Genomic DNA, 25,729 nt, shown 5'->3' with positions numbered 1-25,729 from the left:
GTAAATACGCCATGCACCTAACTAATTAATTAGGTAGGAATCCTAAGGAATGACTTAATTCAACTTTTATTCTATAAAGTAAGCAATTTTCTCGGGCAGACCAGGGCCTCCCAACACTGGATATGAGTTCCAGGTGCTTACACCACTTAATGAATCTGGCTTTACATGGTGTACTGGTTTGAATGGATGTCCCCCAATTGGTTCAGAAATTTGTTTATTTATTTAAGAGAGACAGGGAGAACGGCAGATAGAGAAAGAGAATGGGGGCTGGAGAGATGGCTTAGCGGTTAAGGCATTTGCCTGCAAAACCTAAGGACCCATGTTCAACTCTCCAGGTCCCATGTAAGCCAGACACAAGAGGTGATGCCAGTGCACAAAGTCACACATGCACACAAGGTGGCGCACACATCTGGAGTTTGGTTATAGTGCCAATTCTTTCATTAAAAAAAAAAAAAAAGACTGGAGGGATGGCTTAGTGGCTAAGGCATTTGCCTGCAAAGCCAAAGGACCCAGGTTCAATTCTCCAGGACCGGTGTTAGCCAGATGCACAAGGGGAAGCACACATCTGGAGTTTATCTGCAGTGGCTAGAAGCCCTGGCACGCCCATTCTCAGCCTCTCTCTCTCTCTCTGTCAAATAAACAAATTATTAAAATAGTATTTTTTTAAAGAAAAAAAGGCTGGTCTGTTGGGCTTGCCTCAAAAAAAAGGGAAGAGAAAGCCGGGCGTGGTGGCGCACGCCTTTAATCCCAGCACTCGGGAGGCAGAGGTAGGAGGATTGCCGTGAGTTCAAGGCCACCCTGAGACAACAGAGTGAATTCCAGGTCAGCCTGGACTAGTGTGAGACCCTACCTCTAAAAACCAAATAAATAAATAAATAAAAAGAAGGCCAGGCATGGTGGCACATGCCTTTAATCCCAGCACTCGGGAGGCAGAGGTAGGAGGATCGCTATGAGTTTGTGGCCACCCTAAGACTATATAGTGAATTCCAGGTCAGCCTGAGCTAGAGTGAGACCCTACCTCAGAAAACCAAAATAAATAAATAAAAAGGTTATTAAAGCTTATCATTTACATCTCCAGCCGCCTGGCAGGCTGTGAGTAGAGGCCAGAAAATGGAACTAGTAATGAACAATAATGGTTTTAATATTAAGGTCTGGGAATGTGGCTCAGAGGTGGGTGAGGGGACACACTACTAGGTTTGATCTGAGAGATCGATTGATCTAGATCAAAAAATAAATTTAAAAAATGAAAATAAATAAAAGTGTCCTCAGAAAAAAATGTTTTCAGGATGGCCCAGTAGTTAAAGTATTTCCTTGCAAAGCCTGCTGGCCCAGGCTAAATTTTTCCAGTACCCATATAAAGCCAGAGGTACAAAGTGGCACATGTGTCTAGTTTATTTGCAGTGGCAAGATACCTTGGTACACCCACTCTCATTCTCTATCAATTAAATAAATATTTTTGAAAATGCTTTTTTGTAGTGTGTGTGTATTACGGGGGACGGGGGGAAGGGGCCCAGGCTGCCCTTACGCATGCAGTGTTCCTGTTTCGGTAAGTGTGGGCCACCGCACCAGCAAAACATGTCTTTAAGAAAATGATACGGCTCCCACAGTTGTACTGAAAGGGTAAAAGGTATTCATTTTTCCTGCCATGTACCTAAATTCTGGAGATTTTTTCTGGCTGAGAGAAATAACTGTATTTTTTTTCTTCCTAGTAATAAACATCCAGTTTCCGTCATGACAAAGTAACAAACAAGAGAAATTCGTGTCATAAGATTTGTCACAATATTCTTCAAAGAAAAAAAGAACCTGGGCTGGAGAGATGGCTTAGCGGTTAAGCGTTTGCCTGTGAAGCCTAAGGACCCCAGTTCGAGGCTCGGTTCCCCAGGACCCACGTTAGCCAGATGCACAAGGGGGCGCATGTGTCTGGAGTTCGTTTGCAGAGGCTGGAAGCCCTGGCGCGCCCATTCTCTATCTCCCTCTATCTGTCTTTCTCTGTCTGTCACTCTCAAATAAATAAATAAAAAAATTTAAAAAAAAAAAAAAAAGAACCTATGTGAGTATGTGAAGAACAGAAAAAGAAACATACCTGAAGATCATGGAATAGGGCATTTTTTTATTTTCTCTTTTAAAATAAATAATAAATACTTTATCTACTTATCAAAGATAATCAAAGAACTTCCAAAAGATTTAATCTTCTTCATTCTTCAGGGATTATTCATTCGCAGAGTAGGCCACCTACAGAGAAGATTTATTGGACAAAGTCAGATTCCAAACATGAAACTACATCACTGTAGCTAGGGAATTAAGACTACTAGAGATAAAAGCTTCATTCAAGAATTGACTAATTGCCACAATGATTCTAAATCAGTTATGACATAAAGATCAACATTTCAAAGTCCTACTTTAGCCTGACTGAAAACTCGGAATTGCTCAATTCATTACACTGCTCATTCTTTAGAAGCTTTTGTTGAGATAAAAGCAGATTTTTTTTTAATCCTAAAAACATCTTACAAAAAAGGCTAAGGCATTTTATTTTTATAGACATTCAACAGAAGAGACCTGCGAATCCCTCTCTCGGCTGATTCAAGAATGTTTGGCAAAGATCCACAGAGTGGAAGGCCGAAGGTCAGTTTAGTACACAAAACACTTCCTGTGGAAAGTTTCTCCTTTAATCCCAAAGGCAAAATAAGGGCACCCCTTTTAAAAGATTGAAAAGAGAGTGGCCACGGGCAGAGGTGCCACTGGGTTTTGGCAGTGTGTTTCTGGCATCCCCAATCCCTGTCCAGGAGGATGGAGAAGAAAGGCTAGAAGGGAACTGCATTGGGCTAGCCAACTCTGTCTAATGCCAGTGCTTCCTTTCACTGGGGTCAGGTAAAGACCTCAATCTCCCTTCCTAAAGAGCTCAAAGGAAGTACACACTAAGGGGAAAGTTCGGGCAAGAAAGATAAGCAAAAAAACAAAGCAAATTCACCATTCCACTGACAACAGCCTGTGACACCCTTACCTCTCTGACACTGACCACCCATCACTGACAACAGCCTGTGACACCCTTACCTCTCTGACACTGACCACCCATCACTGACAACAGCCTGTGACACCCTTACCTCTCTGACACTGACCACCCATCACTGACAACAGCCTGTGACACCCTCGCCTCTGATACTGACTACCTATCAGAAAGGGCTATTTTATGAAACAGGAATGGGAACCTCTTCATTATACCTCTGAGGGTAAAGTCCTCGGGAGGTGAAGTTATCATTTGCATCTTGGCACAGGTCTTAAGAACTATTTTTAAAATGTTTTAGTAGCAGTAACCTTTTTCTGGATTACCTTAGATTAGTTTCATAAACAACTAATCACTTATGCGTGTCTCCACATGAAAGCTGCATATTTTAAGCACCCAACAGTATTAAACTAGTAAACACTAAGTGAATATCATTATCAGTTTGATTTTAGCCTCCAAATTCTGGGTTTTCCATGTTTCTTCTGCTTCTTAGTTGGTTTTTTTTTTTTTTTTTCTGATTCTTAAGAGCAGAAAGATACTAGCCCATCTATTTTCTGACATGTCTAATAAGGTGTCGGGCTCATTTACTTCCATTTTCAGTAAGAAAAAGCATTAAGGTTTTAAAAAGTACCTAGAATCATTACCATCACACCTCTTTTATTCTTGAGGCAGGGTCTCACTCTAGCCCAGGCTGACCTGGAACTCTGTAACCCCAGGCTGGCTTCAAACCCATGCTGATGCTCCTATCTCCGTCTATCAGCGCTGGGATTAAAGGTGTGCGCCACTACGCCTGGCTCCATACCTATTTTTTTCTTACTAAATTTCAAGTCTCTGATTTTGCTACTATTAAGTTGTCAGATAATTTTATATTTAGCATATATCCGAATTCTTCTTCAGCTCAGGTTGTTAAGGAAGGCTACACCTGAAAATCATCTACAACTTTAAGTCAACATGAGAGGCCAGGGTCCAGGCTTACAAATTTTGGAAAATGTTTCTTAGGTGTACCTCTGATTCAGAAGCACAGGCTGAATTAAGTTGTTTTTTTTTTTTGAGGTAGGGTCTCACTCTAGCCCAGGATGACCTGGAATTTACTATGGAATCTCAGGGTGACCTCGAACTCATGGCAATCCTCCTACCTCTGCCACCTGAGTGCTGGGATTAAAGGCGTGCGCCACCATGTCCAGCTTCAGCCAGCTTTTCCAAAAGTATAAAAGAGGTATACTATATTTATTCACACATATACTGAGATCAAGGTACAGCTAAGGGCATTTTACTCAGGAATAACAAAGTCTACTTAGGTTTTTACCTTCTCGTGCCCATGCTAAAGCAATCCAAGTTTGCAAAGTATCTTTCTTTGACACTCTTCTCAGCAAAACATGGTATAATAGTCTAAGAGATACTAATGCTTAGCGCAGTGGAGAGCTGTGCTGGATTTTATCCTATAGCCAGTGGCCTGAAGTCTAAGAACCAATGCATTCCAGCAACACGTCGTTCCAATGAGCATTCATCTGAAGATTATGGCAATGTGCACACTGGCCTATATCTCATCAAGTTCAAGGAGAGAAGAGTGAAGTGTGTGCCTACGACTGGGACTACAGAAATCGGGACACTCGTGTTAATTCCACCATCATCCTCCTTCACTGGAGCAAGTCCTCTGTGACTTCAATGTGCCTTGACTTCCTCATGCCGGCTGAGGAACTAATACACTTGGGGCCAAAGGGGATTCCGACGCCTGTTCCTCTTCCAAAAGAATACACCTACTGAGAGTACAAATGCAGGCTTGAATTCTTAGAAAGGCCTCACTGTGAATTCAGACCGCCCTTCCAATAATCAGGATGCACAATTATAACCAGGTCATATATTCCACAGACCTCAACTGAATGCTTGCTAGCCACACGATCCCAGGTATGGGCTATGCTGCTATGTGTGTTATATAATTTAATCATCACAATAGCTCCAAGTGCTTTGTATATGTATTATTTCTATTTGAAAAAATGGGAGGACTAAGTAGGTTCAGAAAGTTAAGAATGGGCCGGGCGTGGTGGCGCACGCCTTTAATCCCAGCACTCGGGAGGCAGAGGTAGGAGGATCACCATGAGTTCAAGGCCACCCTGAGACTACAGAGTTAATTCCAGGTCAGCCTGGAACAGAGTGAGACCCTACCTTGAAAAAAAAAAAAGTAAGTTAAGAATCTGCCCAAGACCACACAGTTAATTATCAAGCTTTCTAATTTCAAAGCTTTTGCATTTTCTTTCATTTACAAATGAAGAATAAAGCTATTATTCAAATTTTCTGACCTGAAACAAAAAATATGGTATCTTCTGGTCCCTGCGAATGTACACTACCTGTAACAACTATATCACATCACACAGAGAAGCTTTGTTTGCTCCTAAAATCAGCATTTTAAAAAATTTCTTGGGCTGGAGATGGCTTAGTGGTTAAGAGCTTGCCTGTGAAGCCTAAGAACCCCGGTTTGAGGCTCGATTCCACAGGACCCACATTAGCCAGATGCACAAGGGGGCGCACACGCCTGGAGTTCATTTGCAGTGGCTAGAGGCCCTGGCGCATCCATTCTCTCTCTCTCTCTGCCTCTTTCTCTGTCTGTCACTCTCAAATAAATAAAAATAAACAAAAAACAAACAAACAAAAGTTGCTTTAAAAATGTTTTTCTTGGGCTGGAGAGATGGCTTAGCAGTTAAGATGCTTGCCTGCAAAGCCAAAGGACCAAGGTTTGATTCCCCTGTTAGCCAGATGCACAAGGAGCACAAGCATCTGGAGTTCGTTTGCAGTGGCTGGAGGCCCTGGTGTGCCCATGTGCTTATTTTCTCTCTCTCTCTCCTCCTTTTCCTGTCAAATAAATAAACAAATAAAAATAAAATATGTATTTTTTAAATTTCTTAACTGGGCATGGTGGTGCACGCCTTTAATCCTAGCACTTGGGAGGCAGGGGTAGGAGGATCACCATGAGTTCAAAGCCACCCTGAGACTACATAGTGAATTCCAGGTCAGCCTGAGCTAGAGTAGACCCTATCTCAAAAAACAAAAAAAAATGTTTATCAACACAGGTTCAGCCCTAACCAATAGTTTAGCACAACAGACTATAAAGAGCTCTAGAATGTGAACAAGGAAGCCATGTACAAATGCTGAGGGGAAAAAAAAGGAAAAAAAAACAAATGCTGAGGACTGTGTCTTTAAAAGCAGCAGTTAATAGGTATACTTTGTAAGGATATACTTTCCTCCAATTTACTTAATTAAACATGGCTGAAATGAAAAACCCGTGAAACTATGTACTGGGAGGGCCCGAGCGTGGCCTTGGGACTTTTGGCCTGCGCTCTCCTTCCAGTCAGCCGGGGTTAGTTCAAAGACTAGCCATACATGAAAGTCCAGACGACAGCAAAGCGGTGTAAGGGAAAAGAAACCGGCTCTTTATTACTATTGAACTGGCACATGGCTTTGGTATTATCTCTCAGACATCATTAAGTTAAAAGTGGCAATGTGGTGTAGACTTAAGAGAGAGAAGCAGAAAGCAGAGCCTGCCTGGAACCAAGATGCCAGTACTGACCCTGTTTAGTTCACCTCAGGAGTCCCTGCATAATGAGAAGACTTCATTTTCCCATTTATTTACTTATTCATTTAAATTAACAATCCTCATGTGCCAAGAAGTATTATAAGTACTGAGGAGATGGTAGTTGAGTGAAACAGAAAATTCTACCTTCCTTGGAGTGCACATTCTATATGTTTATTTTGGTCTTTCAAGGTAGGGTCTCACTCTAGCTCAGGCTGACCTGGAATTCATGATGTCATTGCAGGGTGGGCTTGAACTCATGGCAATTCTCCTACCTCTGCCTCCCAAGTGCTGGCATTAAAGGCATGCGCCACCATGCCCAGCTTAGAGTGTACATTCTAGATGGAGTTAAGTAATGCAGATTATTTTAATATCTTTTATCTGTCAGAGAGAGAGAGAGAGAGAGAGAGAAAATGGATGATGGGCACACCAGGCCCTCCTGTCTCTGAAAATAAATGCCAGATGTGCATCTGGCTTTCTGTGGGTACCAGGGAATCGAACTTGGGCCTGCAGGCTTACCAAGAAAGCACTTTAGCTCCTGAGCCATCTCTACAGCCTTATAATTTATTTTAAAAACTTAATATGCAGAGCTAGGCGTGGTGGCGCATGCCTTTAATCCCAGCACTTGGGAGGCGGAGGTAGGAAAATAACCTTGAGCCTAGCCAGGCATGGTGGCACACGCCTTTAATCCCAGCACTTGGGAGGCAACAGTATGAGGATTGCCAAGAGTTCAAGGCCTGAGACTACATCGTGAATTCCAGGTCAGCCTGAGCTAGTGTGAGACCCTGCCTTGGGAAACCAAAATAATAATAAATAATAATAATAATAATAAGTAAGAGTAACCTTTAACCACATATGACTGAAAAAAAAATTCAGACTAAAAATTCAGTTCTTTAACCTCATTAGCCACAATTCAAATTCTCAACAGCCACACATGGTTAATGGATTCCACAGTGAAGAATGTGGACATGGAACATCACTGCCTTCAGAGTGGTCTCCTGGATATGGCTGGAGTAGAGATGGGGAAAGGGCACTGCTTTACGTGGCTGTTGAGGGAAAGCCTCTTTAACGAGACTCTTGAATAATGACCAGATTGGAGTGGAGCAAAGTCCATTCTGATGCAAGAGGTCCCAAACAAGAGGTCGTTTATTTGTGAGACTATTATATACACATCACCAAAGGTTCCTTTTGGCATTAAAAATTGGATTCAAAGTTCTTGAAAAAAAAACAGGGCTGGAGAGATGGCTTAGCGGTTAAGCGCTTGCCTGTGAAGCCTAAGGACCCCGGTTCGAGGCATGGTTCTCCAGGTCCCACGTTAGCCAGATGCACAAGGGGGCGCACGCATCTGGAGTTCGTTTGCAAAGGCTGGAAGCCCTGGCACGCCCATTCTCTCTCTCCCTTTATCTGTCTTTTTCTCTGTGTCTGTCGCTCTCAAATAAATAAATTAAAAAAAAAATTAAAAAAATATTTAAAAAAAAACAACAAAAAGGTCAGAGGCTTTAGTTGTATTAAAATAAAGCACAGTAAGAAAGAAACCAGAACACTTCCATTTTCACTGGCAGAAGGTAACATTTCTATTTACTGAAGACCTACACTGGAAACAAGAGATAAGAGAACAATTTCCATTTAGTTCTTTTAACTTGGAAAATGAAGAACTTTAAACTTCCTAGAGCCACAAGACCCTCTTGACTATAATAATACTCTAAGGGCTTTTGTTAAACCATTTCCTGAAAGCTACACATTCCGCATCTCAAATTAACTAAACACCTCTCAATTTAATGTCATCATTTAGTCCCCATACTGGAAATCCAGAAGTATTTTTTGGTTTTTCAAGGTAGGGTTTTGCTCTAGTCCAGACTGACCTGGAATTCACTATGTAGTCTCAGGGTGGCCTCGAACTCACGGCGAACCTCCTATCTTTGCCTCCCAAACGCTGGGATTTAAGGTGTGTGCCACCACACCCAGCTCTAAAGTGTTCTTAGTACTATTTAAACATGTTACCAGGCAACATCCTACCTTTCCAGTGGAATGTTGCCCAGCACCTGCTACCTCTGTAAATTAATACACAGGTTGAAGTAATATGCTCACCATGTCATATCTTAAACCCCAGGGCTCGCATGCACTCTTTGTGGGCCTCAATCAGATGTCCACAGTGTTCTTCTCCTTTCTCAATGATGCTAGAAAATAAAATGCACTCATTACCCAATAAAGTAGATATGAAGAACTTTCAAAAGAATACATAATGGGGGCTAAGGTTGCAGCGTAGTGGATAGTGCCTGGGCCAGCACGCACAGTGCCCTGACGCCCATCCTCATCCTCTTGCAAATTAAGAATCATCTGGCAGACATATGAAGCTGGTATGTTAAATATTTTTACATAAAAATAAAAAAAAGAAGAAGAAGAGGGGCTGGAGAGATGGTTTAGCAGTTAAGGCATTTGTCTGTGAAGCCAAAGGACCCAGGTTTGACTCTGCAGGACCCATGTAAGCCAGATGCACAGGGGCACGTGTCTAGAGTTCATATGCAGTGGCTGGAGGCCCTGGTGCACCCATTCTCCCTCTGTCTCCTCTCTCTGCTTGCAAATAAAATTAAAAAGAAAGAAATGGGAAAAAGAACAACAAAACAAAACAAAAAACACAGTGGATCATGCATCCAGCATTTGTTTGTAGTGGCAAAAGGCCATAGCACACACATGTGCAAATAAGCAAATAAAGATTTTAAAAATTCAAATTCTGATTGGCACCCATACTTTTCAAAAGGTTCCATAAACTCTACAACTGGAGCAATCTCAGTATCAGAATGTAGTCTTGAAGCTCTCCATTTACAGTACTACTTACAAAGTGGTGAGAACTGGGCTGGAGAGATGGCTTAGCGGTTAAGCATTTGCCTGTGAAGCCTAAGGACCCAGGTTCAAGGCTCAATTCCCCAGGTCCCACGTTAGCCAGATGCACAAGGGGACGCACACATCTGGAGTTCATTTGCAGTGGCTGGAAGCCCTGGCATGCCCATTCTCTCTCTCTCCCCCCCCCCCCCTCTCTCTCTCGATCTGCCTCTTTCCCTCTATCTGTTGCTCTCAAATAATAAAGAAAAGTAACAAAAAAATTTTTTTTAAAGTGGTGAGAACTAATGAAAGCAGTGGGCTATACTATTACCTCATCATATCAATTAATATCCTTGTGTGTGTTTTTTTAAAAAATATTATTTATGGGGCTGGGGGGATGGCTTAGCAGTTAAGGCGTTTGCCTGCAAAGCCAAAGTACCCAGGTTCGATTCCCCAGCAGCCACATTAGCCAGATGCACAAGGGGACGCACATGTCTGGTGTTCGTCTGCAGTAGCTGGAGGCCCTGGCGCGCCCATTCTCTCCCTCAAATAAATAATAAAAACACTTTAAAATATTACTTAGAGGGCTGGAGAGATGGCTTAGCAGTTAAGCGCTTGCCTGTGAAGCCTAAGGACCCCGGTTCAAGGCTCGGTTCCCCAGGTCCCACGTTAGCCAGATGCAAAAGGGGGCGCACGCGTCTGGAGTTCGTTTGCAGAGGCTGGAAGCCCTGGCGCGCCCATTCTCTCTCTCTTCCTCTATCTGTCTTTCTCTCTGTGTCTGTCGCTCTCAAATAAATAAATAAAAATTTTAAAATATATATATATTACTTAGAGCCAGGGATGGTGGCACACGTCTTTAATCCTAGCACTCTGGGGACAGAGGTAGTAGGATCACCAAGAGTTCAAGGCCACCCTAAGACTACATAGTGAATTCCAGGTCAGTCTGAGCTAGAGTGAGACCCTACCTCAGAAAATAAAAATTAAAATTTATATACACACACACACACACACACACACACACACACACACACACGGAAAGAAAGAGAGGACAGACAGAAAGAATGGGCATGCCAGGGCCTCCAGGTGCTACAAACCAACTCCAGTTGCATGCACCACTTTGTGCACCTGGCTTTACGAGGGTACTGAAGAATTGAACCTGGGGTCCTTAGGCTTCACAGGCAAGTGCCTTAATCACTGAGCCATCTCTCTAGCCCATGTTGGGTCTTACTGTAGCCGAGGCTGGCCTCCAATTTGGAGATCCTCCCTACCTCACTCTTGAGTACTGGGATTACAGGTGAGTATCCAGACCAAGTTACACTTTTTAAACTTTTTTTTTCTGCTTTGAAGAGAAAGAGACAGAATCACGTTATCTTTGGACTCTTCCTAATGAGACTTGTCCTACAATACAGACTATATAAAGTGAGAACCAGGGACCCACCTTAGCCAGATGCACAAGGGTGCACACGCATCTGGAGTTTGCTTGCTGTGGCTGGAGGCCCTGGTGCGCCCATTCTCTCTCTGCCTTTCTCTCTATATAGCTCTCAAATAAATAAATAAACAACAACAAGAACAACAACAAAACCTTTTGTCACTGGACGTGGGACCCACACCTTTGCTTTTAATCCCAGCACTAGGGAAGCAGAGGTAGGAGGATCACCGTGAGTTCGAGGCCACCCTGAGACTACAAAGTCAATTCCAGGTCAGCCTGGGCTAGAAAGCTAAATTCTTCTTCTAAACAAAAAAGAAGAAAAACACCCACCCTTTTGTAAACCGATAAGCAGTTAAATATTATTAATGTCACCTATAGTGTAGACTGATTCATTTCATTTTCAACTTCTGGGTGTCTTAAAAGGGGCGAAGGGGAACCTTTCAGAAATGCATCTTGGGCCCTACATACTACGTGCACGTTTGGGGATTCAGGAGAAATCACGAGAAGGGCGCACGCCTTTAATCCCAGCACTCGGAGGCAGAGGTAGGAGGATCGCCAAGAGTTCAAAGCCACCCTGAGACTCCATAGTGAATTCCTGGTCAGCCTGGGCTAGAGTGAGACCTTACCTGGAAAAACAAACAAATTATATAAAAGAAAGGAGAAAAGTTTGCACTTGGGTCTTGCCAAATGATCCTGGCCTTTACAAGACAGTACGCCATCAAGCGCTGGAATAGGTCCCTGCATTTTAAGTCCTTTATGATCTTTTACGTATTTGGACCTAAGACAGCGCCTGACTCTTTTAAGGGGCTCAAAAGTCATTTGCAGGAAAGTGCCCTCTTCGCCCGCCCTCCACCCTAATTTCCCGAGACTCAGCAGAGGGCTCGGGGAACCGGCGGCTCCTCCGGGGACCCTGCGGGACCCGGAACTCCCGAGGCAGCGGCGGGCGGGCCGGCCGGCCGAGCCGGGGCTGCGCACTGACCACGCATCGCGAGCCTTCTTGGTCTCCGGGCAGGCGCAGCAGGGCTTCAGCGGCTTCTTCTCCGGGGCCTCGCTCGGCGCAGGGCTCGCGGCCGCCAGACCCGGCATCCTTCCCGCCGACAGCAGCTCCGAGCTCAGGAAAACACCGAACCGCGTCCGCGGCCACTTCCGCAACAGCGCCGCTAGGAACAGGAAGTCCGGCCTCACGGAGCGGAAGCGGGGGGGAAGGAGGGGAGGCGGGTTCTGAGAGGACGCATGCGCAGAAGAGGAGGTTCCGCACCCAGGGAGGCGCTGCTGCGTGTGTAAAGGTTAAAAGGTCACCTAGGGCCGGGAAGATGGCTTAGCGGTTAAGGCGCTTGCCTGCAAAGCGAAAGGATCAAGGTTCGATTCCCCAGTAGCCACGTAAGCCAGCTTCACAAGGTGGTGCATGTGTCTGGAGGTTTTGACATGCCCATTTTCTCTATCTCTCTCAAATAAGTAAACAAAAATAAAATATTTAAAAGAAAAAAAAAAGGTCACCTTAGGTTAGGTTTGGGAAGGAGGCCACCTGAGACATCTCAACTCCCACCAATACGGAAACAGAAGCCCAAGAAAGTGAAAGGAGTTCTCTAAGCCAAAGAGAAACCACTAGTGAAAACCCGTTCCCTGGAGTAGGAGATACATGTTGGACATTTTCTCATTATTTGCCTGTTTCCTGCCCACACCACACTTCACCACCACCAGGCCCTTAATGTTTTGCCCTGACCTAGTTAAAATGGAGTAGCAAAAGCATTTGACCTGTCCAGTGCTGGAGGGGGGGAATTCCTCTTATTTCTCCTCCATACTTACTAAATCCACACCTAATTACTTATGGTAGATCCCTTCTAACTAATTATTTTATTTTATTTATTTTTGAAGCACAGGGTCTCACTGTAGCCCAAGCTGACCTGGAACCCACACTGTAGCCAATATTGGCCTTGGAACTCACTGAAATCCTCCTACCTCTGTCTCCTGAGAGCTAGGATTAAAGGCAGGAGCCCTACACCTAGCTTTAATTTTATTTTATATTTACTATTTTTTAATTTAATTTAATTTAATTTAATTTAATTTAATTTATTTGCAAGCAGAGAGAGAGAAAGAGAGAGGAGACAGAGAGAATGGGCACGCCAGGGCCACCAGACATTGCATGTGCACCTTGTGCATCTGGCTTATGTGGGTCCTGGTGAATTGAACCTAGATCCTTTGGCTTTGCAGTCAAGCACTTTAACCACTAAGCCATCTCACCAGCCCAGATTAACTATTTTAATTCATTAAATTTAAAAAGTTAAAGCTGGGTGTGGTGGCACACTCCTTTAATCCCAGCACTTGGGAGGCAGAGGTAGGAGGATAGCCATGAGTTCAAGGCCACTCTGAGACTACATAGTGAATTCCAGGTCAGCCTGAGCTAAAGTGAGACCCTACTTTGGGACGGGGGGAAGACCTCTAGCCCAGGCTGGCCTTGAACTCCCCAGTGGTAGCTGAGGATGACGCTGAACTTTCTGGATCCTCCTGCCTCTGCCTATCAAGTCAGATGTGTGCCACCACGCCCCTCACCTGTTCATTTAGTGCAAACCAAGAGCCTCATGTATATTAGTGTGAACTAAGTTTAAGAAAAGCTCTACATCTACTTGGAACAAAGTTGAACGGACTGATAGAACTCCTGGGATCTCGCTGGGTGTGGTGGTGCATGCCCTTATCCCAGCACTAGGGAGGCAGAGGTAGGAAGATCACCCATGAGTTCGAGGCCACCCTGAGACTCCATAGTGAATTCCAGGTCAGCCTGGGCTAGGGATCACAGAGAGCTGGAATTTGTAGGATTGGAGCTTGGGCTACCTTTAGCTCCTTAACAACCATTTATTGTCCACCTCTGTGTCTAACCTAACGTTCTTGTGATTATCCGGTGGTCAGATGAAACCTTTTTTGATTGTACTTACAGACGACCAGCTTTCACCAACCTAAAGACTAAGAATGTCCTCAGATAAGATCTGAAGCTTATAGCTTCCCCCTCTACTTACTTTGCCTTGGCTTGTGACTTTCTTTTGTTCTGTAACTATAAAACTTTCATGAAAGTGGTAACTCATTGGAACATGGAATTTGGGGTGACCTAAATCACTTTTCCTCGGCCATGGCCGTGGTCACTCAGAATAAACTTACTCATTTGAGATGAGATCTGCGTATTTTATTTTGAGGCCAGGCAAGCTCTCTACCAACTGAGTTATATCTCCAGTCCCCAAACTGGTTTTAGCATGAACTGTTCAATCATATATTTCCCTTGACTGATCAATTGATCAATCTTTCTTTCCTCCTTTTTTCTCTCTCTTTCTTTTTTCTTTCCTCTTTGGTTTTCAAGGTAGGGTCTCACTCTATCCCAGGCTGTCCTGGAATTCACTATGTAGCCTCAGGGTGGCCTTGAACTCATGGCAATCCTCCTACCACTGCCTCCTGAGTGCTGGGATCAAAGGCGTGCACCCCCACACTGGCTATTTCTTGAATTCAGGTGGAAGCATACCAGCTTCCATGTTTAGTGCTGTTGACTTTGTGAAACAGTTAATCTTCACAGCAGTTGAAAGCACACTTTTGAATAAAAACAAGTGACTGTTCAAAACTACACATAATTTGAAGGTCACATACTTCTGAGGTGCCACGTCTACCATCCCATGTAACTTATCTAAATGCAAGATAATGATTTCTTATTTATTTTGTTACTTGTGAGGGAAAGAGAGAGAATGGGTGTGCCAGGGGCCCTAGCCACTGCAAATGAACTCCAGATGCACGTACCAATTTGTGCATCTGGCTTTATGTGAGTACCAGGGAATCAAACCCGGGTCATTAGGTGCAAGTACCTTACCTGCCGAGCCATCTCTCCAGCCCTATTTCTTATTTTTATTTATTTATTTGAGAAGGAGAGAGAAAGAGACAGATAGATAGAATGGACATGCCAGAACCTCCAACCACCGTTAACAAACTCTAGATACATGTGCCACTTTGTGGGTCCTGGGGAATTGAACCCAGATCCTTTGGCTTTGCAGGCAAGCACCTTAACCACTACGCCATCTCTCCAGCCCTATTTCTTATTTTAAAGTTAATAATTAAGTTGAGTGTGGTGGTACAGACCTGTAGTCCCAGCACTAAGGAGGCAGAGGTAGGAGGACCACTGTGAGTTTGAAGCCAGGCTGGGGTTACAGAGTGATTTACAAGTCAGCCCATGCTAGAATTAAAGGGAAAAAACTGACGCCATGACAGGCTTCAGTAAGGGGCCACTCTAACTAGGCCTAAGTTCCAGTTTCCCGGAGAGACAAACAAGACTTCTGAGAAAGGACGGGCTGTTAATCAACAGTGATCCCGACATGTGGCCAGTAAAGATAACCACCCATAGGCAGGGACAGTCCCTGGAGTCATGTCCCTTTCGTGCATTTTTGTACCCCTTCTGCCCCAACCAATCAGAGATGCACAACTGTAATTGCCGCTTGCTTAGCCAATCATTTTTAAAACTTACCTAAGCCCACAAAAATTCCTCTAGCTGTGCTTAAAGGGAGCCTGCAAGCTCTTCTCAGGGTCACCATTTTGCATGAATGGTTGACCCCGCAGGCTGGCTGATTCTGCGGAATAAACACTCTTTGCTTTTACATGATATTTGAGTCTGGGGTCTTTCTTCAGTGATTCTTGGACCCCTTACATTTGGGGGCTCATCTGGGATCACTGGGAACCCCTCCCCAGATTCAATAGTGGAGCGTTTCCAGGAGAGCATTTGGTTTTCTGCCAATCAGTGAGTTAGGGCACCCCTCTGTACTGTGTGTCTTTGGTCTTCTCTGTTCCTTGTTTTGTTTTCAGTAAATCTGGCATCTGGGCACAATATGGAGGCCCATAGAGGTAAGGCTGATGAGCCAGTAATTACCTTGGGGCTGGGGGTTTCTGAGGACACTCTGGAATTTCTCAGTCAGGAATCAGGGAAACAGGAACCTGACCAGAAGTAAATTGGGAAATTGCTTTTCAGAGATAAGACCTGGTTTATATGGATACAGATATTAACTAGTATTTATAGACACCTTTTCAGGATGGACCGAGTTTTTTCCACCTAAGAATGAGACTGCCACAACTGTGGCCAAGAAACTGTTAGATGACATCATTCCAAGGCATGGTTTACCTGTTCTTTTGGGGTGAGACAATGGACCAGCCTTCATCTCACAGGTAACCCAGGCTATAGTTAAAATTGTGGGGACAAATTGGAAACTCCATTGTGTGTATCATCCCCAGAGTTCAGGACAGGTAGAAAGGATGAATCGGACCCTAAAGGAGACCCTGATGAAATTAACCTTTGAAACTGTCGGTGACTGGGTGTCTCTCCTTCCCTTTGCCCTCTCCTGAGTTTGAAACTCCCCATATCCCATGGGGATGACCCCTTTTGAAATCATGTAGGCAAACCCCCTGCCCTTGTTGCCCAATATAAAAGCAGAAGTGTTAACTGACTTTGATGACAAAAGATCCCTCTCCCCCCTACAAGTGTTATTTCGGGTGCAAGAACATCTCTGGCCTCAGCTGCAGGCCATCTATGAGAAAGCACCTCCTCCTACACCCCACGGGTTCAGGCCAGGAGATCTAGTGATTATCAAAAGACACAAAAAAGAGATTCCTGAACCTGGCTGGAAGGGACCCTCCACCATGATCCTGACCACCCCAACTGCTGTGAAGGTGGACGGCGTCCCCGCTTGGATACATCACTCCCATGTGAAGCCTGCTGATCCACGTGTAGATCCAGATGACTACGCACCTGAACAAAAAAAGCCAGGAATCAAACCGGGGTCCTTTGGCTTTGCAGGTAATCACCTTAACTGCTAAGCCATTTCTCCAGCCCTGAGATAGGGTCTTTTTGTCTGAGTGTTCTTTTTCTTTTCTTTTCTTTCCTTTTTTTTTTTTTTTTTTTTTTTTTGGTTTTGAGCTAGGGTCTCACTGTAGCCTGGGCTGACCTGAAACATACTCTGTAGGCTCAGGTTGGCCTCGAACTCATGGTAAGCCTCCAACTTCAACCTCCTAGTGTTAGGACAAAAGAGTGCACCACCACACCCAGTTCTTTTTTTTTTTTTTAACAGCTTCCATAAGTATAGATAATAAAGCTATAATTCCCTTCCCCACCCTCATTCGCCCCCTCTCAAATCCACCCTTCACTGAATCCCCTCCCCCTTCCAATTAGTCTCTGTTATTAAAAAATATATATTTTATTATTTATTTATTTGAGAAAGAGAAAGAGGGAGAAACAGAGAGAGAGAATGGGCGTGCCAAGGCCTCTAGCCACTGCAAACAAACTCCATACGCATGTGGCATGATGTGCATCTGGCTAAAGTGGGACCTGGAGAATTGAACGTGGGTCCTTAGGCTTTGTAGGCAAGTGCCTTAACCGCTAAGCCATTTCTCCAGCCCAGTCTCTGTTATTTTGATTTCATCTTTTCTCCTGTTATGAAAGACTTGAGTATGTAGTTCCAGGCATTGTGCGATCATGAGTATCAAGGTCATTTTGTGTCTAGAAGATTGCATTGTAAGCAGTCCTACCCTTCCTTTGGCTCCTACATTTTTTTTCTGCCACCTCTTCTGCAAGGATCCTGAGCCTGGAAGGTTGTGATAGAGATGTCTCAGTGCTGAACACTCCACTGTCACTTTTTAGCACGGTGGTGACTTTTGAGTCATCCCAGTGGTCACCACCATCTGAAAAGAGAAGCTTCTCTAACCAAAAGTGAGAGTAGCATTAATATCTGGGTATGATCACTTTAAAAAGTGCTTACAGGGCAGTTTAATGGGCATAATATATGCATTTAGTCAGACAACAGCAGGTATTACTTCCCTAGGGCTCATGACTTCCCCAGCCACAGACTTCTGACTAGGTTTTCAGTACCAGGCATGCATTCCCTCCAATGGAGCGGGCCTCATGTCCATTTAAGGATTTGATTTTTTATTTTTGGTTTTCTGAGGTAGGGTCTCACTCTGGTCCGGGCTGACCTGGAATTAACTCTGTCATCTCAGGGTGGCCTTGAACTCATGGCAATCCTCCTACCTCTGCCTCCCGAGTGTTGGGATTAAAGGCGTGCGCCACCACGCCCGGCTTCATGTCCATTTAGACAGCAACTGGTTTCCCTCATAACAGACGTACCACTATTGTACCAGTTGGCACATTTGGCCTGGCTGGCCAACCTTAGGGCTTGCAGGGTCCACCGCTATTTAACACCAATGGTGATTTCTCTCTCTAAGGGCTGTTCGCAGGAGAGCTCTTTCCAGCTTTCTGACAACTAGTCAACAGGGAGGAAGCTTCCAGCTCAGCTCCAGCTTGATTTCTCAGTGACCTGCAGCCCAGGCATGTGGGGTCTTATCTGGTGGAAAACCAAGAGCCTTGGCAATGGCCTGTGCTATTTTGGGGACATCAGGGACTTCCCTGGCCAACAACTCACTGGAAGATAGTCTGCCCCTGGCACTAAAATTTTTCTAGCAATCTATGGCTTCTGGATGTGCCACTACCCAAAGAAGTAGGTTCTCATATGGCTTATTCATAACGTCTTACATTCTTATTAACCCTCCTCCCCTCCTCAATCCCTTCTTGTGACCCACTTAGGCCTTTCCACCCCCTGTAATCTACTCCTGCATTTACATATATGCAATACCCTCCCCTAAGTTCTCCCCTCTCCTCCCTCCCTTATAACCCTTTTCTAGCTTCCTGGATGCTACTGCTGAGTTTTACTGTGACTCACATACCAATGTAAACATTTATAGCGACGATCCACATAGAAGAGATAACACACACAAACACATGGGCATGCCCAATTCTAAAACAGCTCTTTTTGCAAATTGAGAAAAGACCCGCACCCAGCTCCCCTTTTTCTGCTTTAGGGGGATGGGTACTGGCTGTGACAATCTCTGTGAACTCTACTACTAATGACAGGCCACAGGCAAAGACATCTTTTTCCTCATAGCTCTTTGATTTAGCCTGCTGAGTCCAAGACAGCAACAAACCCTTGTTTTCCTCTCTGAACACTATGACACATTCTTCCAACAGCTGTTTCTTTGTGATAGAATAGTCTCCTGGTCTTGAAAACTAAATAAAAGAGCAAGCCAGGCATGGTGGCACAAGCTTGCAATCCTAGCACTCAAGAGATTGAGGCAATTGTATAGGGAGTTCAAAGCCAGCCTGAGTCACATGGTGGGTTCATGACCAGTCTGGGCCATGTTGCAAGACCTTGTCTAAAATACAAACAATTAAACAAAGGTTGTTTCTTCAAAAATGAAACATTTGGGCTGGAGAGATGGCTTAGTGGTTAAGGAGTATGCCTGCAAAGCCAAAGGATCCCGGTTTGATTCTCCAGGAAAGCCAAATGCACAAGGGGGTGCATGTGTCTGGAGTTTGTTTGTAGTGGCTGGAGGCCCTGGCATGCCTATTCTTTCTCTCTCTCTCTCTCGTTCTCTCTTTCTCTCTCTGCCTCTTTATCTCTCAAATATATAAATAAATAAATAAAATACATTTTTAAAAAAATGAAACATTTACTTATTTATGCCCAGTGACTTAATTCTTCTCTCATTTTTGAATGGTAGAGCTAACTTGCACATATGAGTGACTTTTTCTTTTCCTTTTAATTTATGAACAAGGAAGGTGGTGAGATCGCTCAGTGGTTAAGGGTGCTTGCTTAAAAACCTTGCCAGCCTGAGGTTCAATTCTTAGCCAGCTACGTAAACTGAACCCCAAAAATGGGACAAGTGTTTGCAGCAACAAGAGGCCCACATGCACACACCCACATGTGTAAGTAAATAAACATAAATTTATGAACAAGTAAGCATTCAAGTCTTTATTGCTCAGCCTAAATGCCTGTGGTCTTCTAGGATTGCTTACTTTGGCATTAAAGAATTAAGAGTATAAAATATCTGAAATTTCTTAGTCCTCCTAAGTAAACAAACAAACAAACAAACAAAACCCAACAATTTTCAAGAGCTAGTTAGAAATTAAATTGAAAGTAAGTGATGTCTGTAGATTCAACAGTAAAGATTCTCACATTTGTTTTAGAGAGACAACGCCAAGGTTAGTTCAGCACCTTTTGCTCAGAGTTGCTACTGCTCAGCTCTGATTTTAAGCAGCAACATTTTACTTTTAAACATCTAGGTGCTGGTCTTGGTGCCTCACACCTTTACTCCCAGCACTCAGGAGGCAAGGGTAAGAAGACCATCGTGAGTTCAAGGCCAGCCTGGAACTTCAGAACATGTAGCACTTGTCTGGAACTGTGGAGTGAGTTCCAGCTCAGCCTGGGCTAGAGGGCGACCCTACCTCCAAAAACTAAGTAAACAAACCTCTAGGACCCCTTCTGTTGCTGTACTTGCTAAAATAGCAGGCAACAAGCTTGAAATAGTGACCTGAGTCGACTGTCTCCTAGCATCATGCAACATATTTTTTGTACAGTACTGAATGGGGGTTTTAGTTATACATGGTACCAAAGAGTTGTTCTTTTGATGGGATGACAGTCGTAATGATGCAACAAGCAGTAACTAAGGAAACGCTTCGTAAAATCCTTCCTTGATAAAGGTATTTAGCCAATGATCATGCCTAACTATCCCCAGGTGTGGTGGCTTTAGCAAGTAGGGGTTGCCCTTAGTACAGGAGTGACACCCCATGTTGAGAGAGAAGAATTGCAAGGCATAAAGCCTCTTGTTTCATTTAAAGCTAGACTTTGTGCAGCCTCACAAAAGCTAAGTAATTTTTGCCTAGTATTAACATATCTGTTTCTGAAGGATTAAAAGGTTTCTGGCCATACGTGGTGGCGGTGCATGCCTTTAAGCCCAGCACTCAGGAGGCACAGGTAGGAGGATTTCCATGAGTTCAAAACGTCCCTGAGACTACATGGTGAATTCCAGATCAACCTGGGCTAGAGTGAGACCCTACCTTGAAAAAACAACAACAAAAAGCCCTTTCTGATTTCCCCAGATAAACATATGCTGCACAGCGTTCTCTACAGGGTCTCAAGTACCTGAAGGGTCTAACATTTTACTTCCTATGTCTTACTAGAGTTCAGAAGCCATCAAACTACTGGGTTACAGAAAAGGAGCAGTTTGTTACTTAGAGCAGTAGAGTATTAGCATTTTTATGCTAGTTTTCAGAATCCCATTTTTCCACAAGGTGGTGGTGGAAAGGCTAGATAATATCTACCTGTGCCTTGGGTAGCATTCTAAGAAAAGGAAAACAAAATCTGTAATGAAGAAAACTAAGGGAGAGCCAGGCGTGGTGGCACATGCTTTTAATCCCAGCATTTGGGAGGCAGAGGTAGGAGGATCGCTGTGAGTTCAAGGCCACCCTGAGGCTATGTAGTGAATTCCGGGCTACAGTGAGACCCTACCTTGGAGAACAAAACAAGAGAGAGAGAGAAATAAGGGAGCCTGCCCTTTGCTCAAAGGGAGATGGTATCTTTATCACTGGGGGTGTTTCCCACACGAAGGATCAAGGACAGACAGTGACTTCTGCCTTGGTAGAAGATGTGTAGGGGCTCTCTTCCGGTTAAGATGGCGGCGTAGGTACCACGCCAAAGCAGCCTAGGGGGGAAAAAGACCAAAAAAAACTCAGCAAAATACACACTTTTACTAAAAAGTGAGGTGTATAGGAAATTGAGGCGGCAGCGGAGAAGTAGAAGAGTTCCAGAGCATCCAGAGCCTGCACAGGCGGGAACAGCGGCTCCGGGGCGGCAGAAAGCCGCCGGACTCTCGGCTCGAGCCGCAGGACAAGCCACGTGCGGGATTTTCCCCTCACACCGCACTCTCCGCAACTCGGGAAACGTGAGGGGAGAGCGGCAGCGAGCAACGGAGGGAGGAGCAGACCGCGAGGTAGAAGCACACGTGGAGCAGAGATACAACCAGAGCAGCCGCGGCTCCCTCCCCTCCCCCACCGCCTGAGCCCAGCTTCAGCGAACACAGCAGCGGCCCGGACCGGCCACGCCAACTTGGGCTGACGGCAGGACCCAAGCAGGAGCAGAATTTGGCAGCAACTTCAGCGGCTCCAGCACCGGTACCAGTGGCCCCAGCAGCAGCGGACCCAGGAGCGGCAGCGGGGGCAGATCCCGCAGCAGCGACTTCGGGGTGAGCTGCGGCGGTGGACACGGCAGCGGCAGCTTCAGCAGCGGTGGTGGCTCCGGGGGTGGCAGCTACAACAGCAGCAGAGGCAGCAGAAGCGGCTCAGTTTGCCCCGTAGGAAAAGCAAGTGCCCAGCTCCAGAAATCAGAACAGCAGCCCGACGACCCAGGCAGCAACTTGACTGAGACCACAATCACCCAAGGTAACTGGGATTGCACCAGGGAAGGGTCTCACTTGGTCACAAGCTGACTTGGATACCTCAACAGACCAGAAATCTAAACCTCTTTGTTGATAGAGGATCTGGTCATTATAATAACTACTCTTGCATACATACTCGGGGCTGTTTTTGATTGAATGTGTACAGTGTTTAGTTAAATTTTAGAATCTACCAGTATTTTATTCCACTCAGCCTGCTTGAATACTCCTATAGCAGGGAAACTCAACCCCTAAGAACATCTTTGTAGATACTCTGAGAGTCTTAAGAGCCACACCTAATAACTTAAGGTCCTACCCTGAAAATATATTACATCAAATCAATTGATACAGCTAAGAATACACAGCTAGCTAGAAAATCCAAGCATTAACTTAATCCAAGATGCAAAAATATATACATTATAACACAAGAAACACTAAAAAGCAAGACGATATAAATCCACCTAAAAGTATTAATGCATCAGAAATGTACTCCAGTGAGAAAGAGTTAGAGGAAATGCCTGAGAAAGAGTTCAAAAGAATAATTATAAATATGTTCAAAGAGGTCAAAGAACACATGAAAACAATCAAAGAAGAAATCAAAGAGGAAATCAAAGAGGAAATCAAAGGAATCAAAGAAGAGGCAGGACACCAATTTAATGAAATAAAGAAGACAATACAAGACATAAATAGGGAAATAGAAATAATAAAGAAAAACCAGTCAGAATTACTAGCAATGAAGAACACAGTTAATGAAATAAAAAACTCTGTAGAAAATCTCACCAGTAGGATGGATGAGGGAGAGGACAGAATATCTAAGATAGAAGATCAGGTGGCAGACCTAATGCAGTCCAACAAAGAGAAAGACAAACTTATAGAAAAGTATGAGTGGGAATTTCAAGATATTCGGGACACTATGAAAAGATCCAATATAAAAATTCAGGGCATAGTAGAAGGAGAAGAACTCCACTCCAGAGGCATAGTAGGCATCTTCAACAAAATCATAGAGGAAAATTTTCCCCAAATTGGGAAAGAGGTGCCAATACAGATACAGGAAGCCTTTAGAACCCCAGCCAGACAAAACCCAGAAAGAAACTCTCTTCGCCACATTATACTCAAACTTCCAAACACACAAACCAAAGAAAAAATATTGAAAGCAGTTAGAGAAAAAAATCAAGTTACCTACAAAAGCAAGCCCATCAGGATTACAGCAGATTATTCAACACAAACTTTTAAATCCAGAAGGGCTTGGAGTGATATATTCCAAGTTCTGAAAGATAACAACTGTCAACCAAGGTTACTTTATCCTGCAAAGTTATCCATCCAAATAGATGGAGAAATAAAGACATTCCATGACAAAAGCAGGTTAAAGGAGTATCTGAAGACAAAACCAGCTCTACAGAAAATACTTGATAGAATCCTCCATGCTGAACAAAAGGAAAAGCACACATATAAGGAACCTAGAAAAAAACAGCTATACTCAAATACCAGTTAACAGAAGAGAGCACAGGTACAACAAGTAACACACACACACACACACAAAAATGGCAAACATAAATACACACCTTTCAATAATATCTCTTAATATCAACGGTCTCAATGCCCCAACGAAAAGACATAGATTTCCAGACTGGGTTAAAAAGCAGGATCCTACAATTTGTTGTCTCCAAGAAACTCACCTTTCTACAAAGGATAGACATTATCTTAGGGTGAAAAGTTGGAAGACGGTGTTTCAAGCAAATGGGCCTAGAAAACAAGCAGGGGTTGCTATCCTAATATCAGACAGGGTAGACTTTAGTCCGACGTTAGTCAAAAAAGATAAGGAAGGTCACTTTATATTGATTAAGGGCACACTCCAACAGGAGGACATTACAATCCTAAACATATATGCACCTAACATGGGGGCTCCCAAATTCGTCAAACAAACACTATTAGAACTAAGGTCACAGATAACACCAAACACAGTGGTGGTGGGTGACTTTAACACCCCACTCTCATCAATTGACAGGTCATCCAGGGAAAGAATAAACAGAGAGGCATCTGGACTAAATGAGGTCATAGAAGGAATGGACCTAACAGATATATACAGGACATTTCATCCAAAGGCTGCAGAATATACATTCTTTTCAGCAGCACATGGAACATTCTCTAAAATAGACCATATATTAGGACACAAAGCAAATCTTAACAAATTCAGGAAAATTGAAATAATTCCTTGCATTCTATCTGACCACAATGGAATTAAATTACAAATCAGTAGCAAGAAAGGCTATAGAGCATACACAAAATCATGGAAACTAAACAATACACTACTAAATGATGAGTGGGTCAATGAAGAAATCAAAAAGGAAATCAAAAAATTTATAGCGTCAAATGATAATGAGAACACAACATACCAAAATCTCTGGGACACAATGAAGGCAGTTCTAAGAGGTAAATTTATAGCCTTAAGTGCCTATATTAAGAAATTAGAAAGGTCGCAAGTAAACGACCTAATGCTTCGCCTTAAAGCCTTGGAAAAAGAAGAACAAGGCAAACCAAAAAGTAGTAGACGGGAAGAAATAATAAAGATTAGGGCAGAAATTAATGAAATAGAAACAAAAAGAACAATCCAAAGAATTAAGGAAACAAAGAGTTGGTTCTTTGAAAGGATAAACAAGATTGATAAACCCTTAGCAAATCTGACCAAAAGAAAGAGAGAAGAGACACAAATTAATAAAATCAGAGATGAACAAGGTAACATCACAACAGATTCCAGAGAAATTCAAAAAATCGTAGGGACATACTATAAAAGCATATACTCCACAAAGTATGAAAATCTGAAAGAAATGGATGATTTCCTTGATCTATATGACCTACCTAAATTAAATCAAAATGAGATTAATCACTTAAATAGACCTATAACAAACATGGAGATCCGAGCAGTTATCAATAATCTCCCAACTAAAAAAAGCCCAGGCCCAGATGGATTCACTGCTGAATTTTACCAGACTTTTAAGGAAGAGCTAACACCATTGCTTCTTAAGCTTTTCCAGGAAATAGAAAAAGAAGGAATCCTACCAAACTCCTTCGATGAGGCCAGCATCACCCTGATACCAAAACCAGGCAAAGATAGAACAAAAAAAGAAAATTACAGACCAATCTCCCTCATGAACATAGATGCAAAAATTCTCAACAAAATATTGGCAAACAGAATACAAGAGTATATCAAAAAGATCATTCACCCTGACCAAGTAGGCTTTATCCCAGAGATGCAGGGATGGTTCAACATACGCAAATCTATAAATGTAATACATTACATAAATGGGTTGAAGGACAAAAATCACATGATCATCTCATTAGATGCAGAGAAAGCATTTGACAAAATCCAACATCCCTTCATGATAAAAGTCCTACAGAGACTGGGAATAGAAGGAACATATCTCAATATAATAAAGGCTATTTATGACAAGCCTACAGCCAACATATTACTAAATGGGGAAAAACTGGAAGCTTTTCCACTAAAATCAGGAACAAGACAAGGGTGTCCACTGTCTCCACTTCTATTTAATATAGTTTTGGAAGTCTTAGCCATAGCAATAAGGCAAGAGACACACATAAAAGGGATACAAATTGGAAAGGAAGAAATCAAGTTATCATTATT

At 43.5% G+C, this 25,729-nt stretch overlaps 1 protein-coding gene across 1 annotated transcript; it reads right to left on the bottom strand.

The window, feature by feature from the left end:
- Positions 1 to 2,090: 2,090 nt before the first annotated feature.
- LOC101601862 (cytochrome c oxidase copper chaperone) lies at positions 2,091 to 11,985 on the bottom strand. Its single transcript, XM_004666849.2, has 3 exons — positions 11,795 to 11,985; positions 8,655 to 8,743; positions 2,091 to 2,232 (listed from the first exon to the last, which is right to left on the bottom strand). Exons 1-2 carry the CDS (start codon positions 11,899 to 11,901, stop codon positions 8,659 to 8,661), a joined length of 192 nt encoding a protein of 63 aa, XP_004666906.2. The 5' UTR covers positions 11,902 to 11,985; the 3' UTR covers positions 2,091 to 2,232; positions 8,655 to 8,658.
- Between the last annotated feature and the right edge of the window lie 13,744 nt (positions 11,986 to 25,729).

The sequence above is a fragment of the Jaculus jaculus genome, chromosome 4, assembly GCF_020740685.1.
Source record: "Jaculus jaculus isolate mJacJac1 chromosome 4, mJacJac1.mat.Y.cur, whole genome shotgun sequence".
Classification (NCBI taxonomy): domain Eukaryota; kingdom Metazoa; phylum Chordata; class Mammalia; order Rodentia; family Dipodidae; genus Jaculus; species Jaculus jaculus.
The sequence above is the reverse complement of the archived record's forward strand: the minus strand, read 5'-3'. Positions and strand labels throughout refer to the sequence as shown.

Excerpts from the sequence above, each read along its gene's own strand:
- LOC101601862 (XM_004666849.2), bottom strand. The coding sequence starts at position 11,901 with ATGCCGGGTCTGGCGGCCGCGAGCCCTGCGCCGAGCGAGGCCCCGGAG. Across the intron at positions 8,744-11,794 it reads AAGAAGGCTCGCGATGCGTG|CATCATTGAGAAAGGAGAAG; the intron begins GTCAGTGCGCAG and ends TTTATTTTCTAG.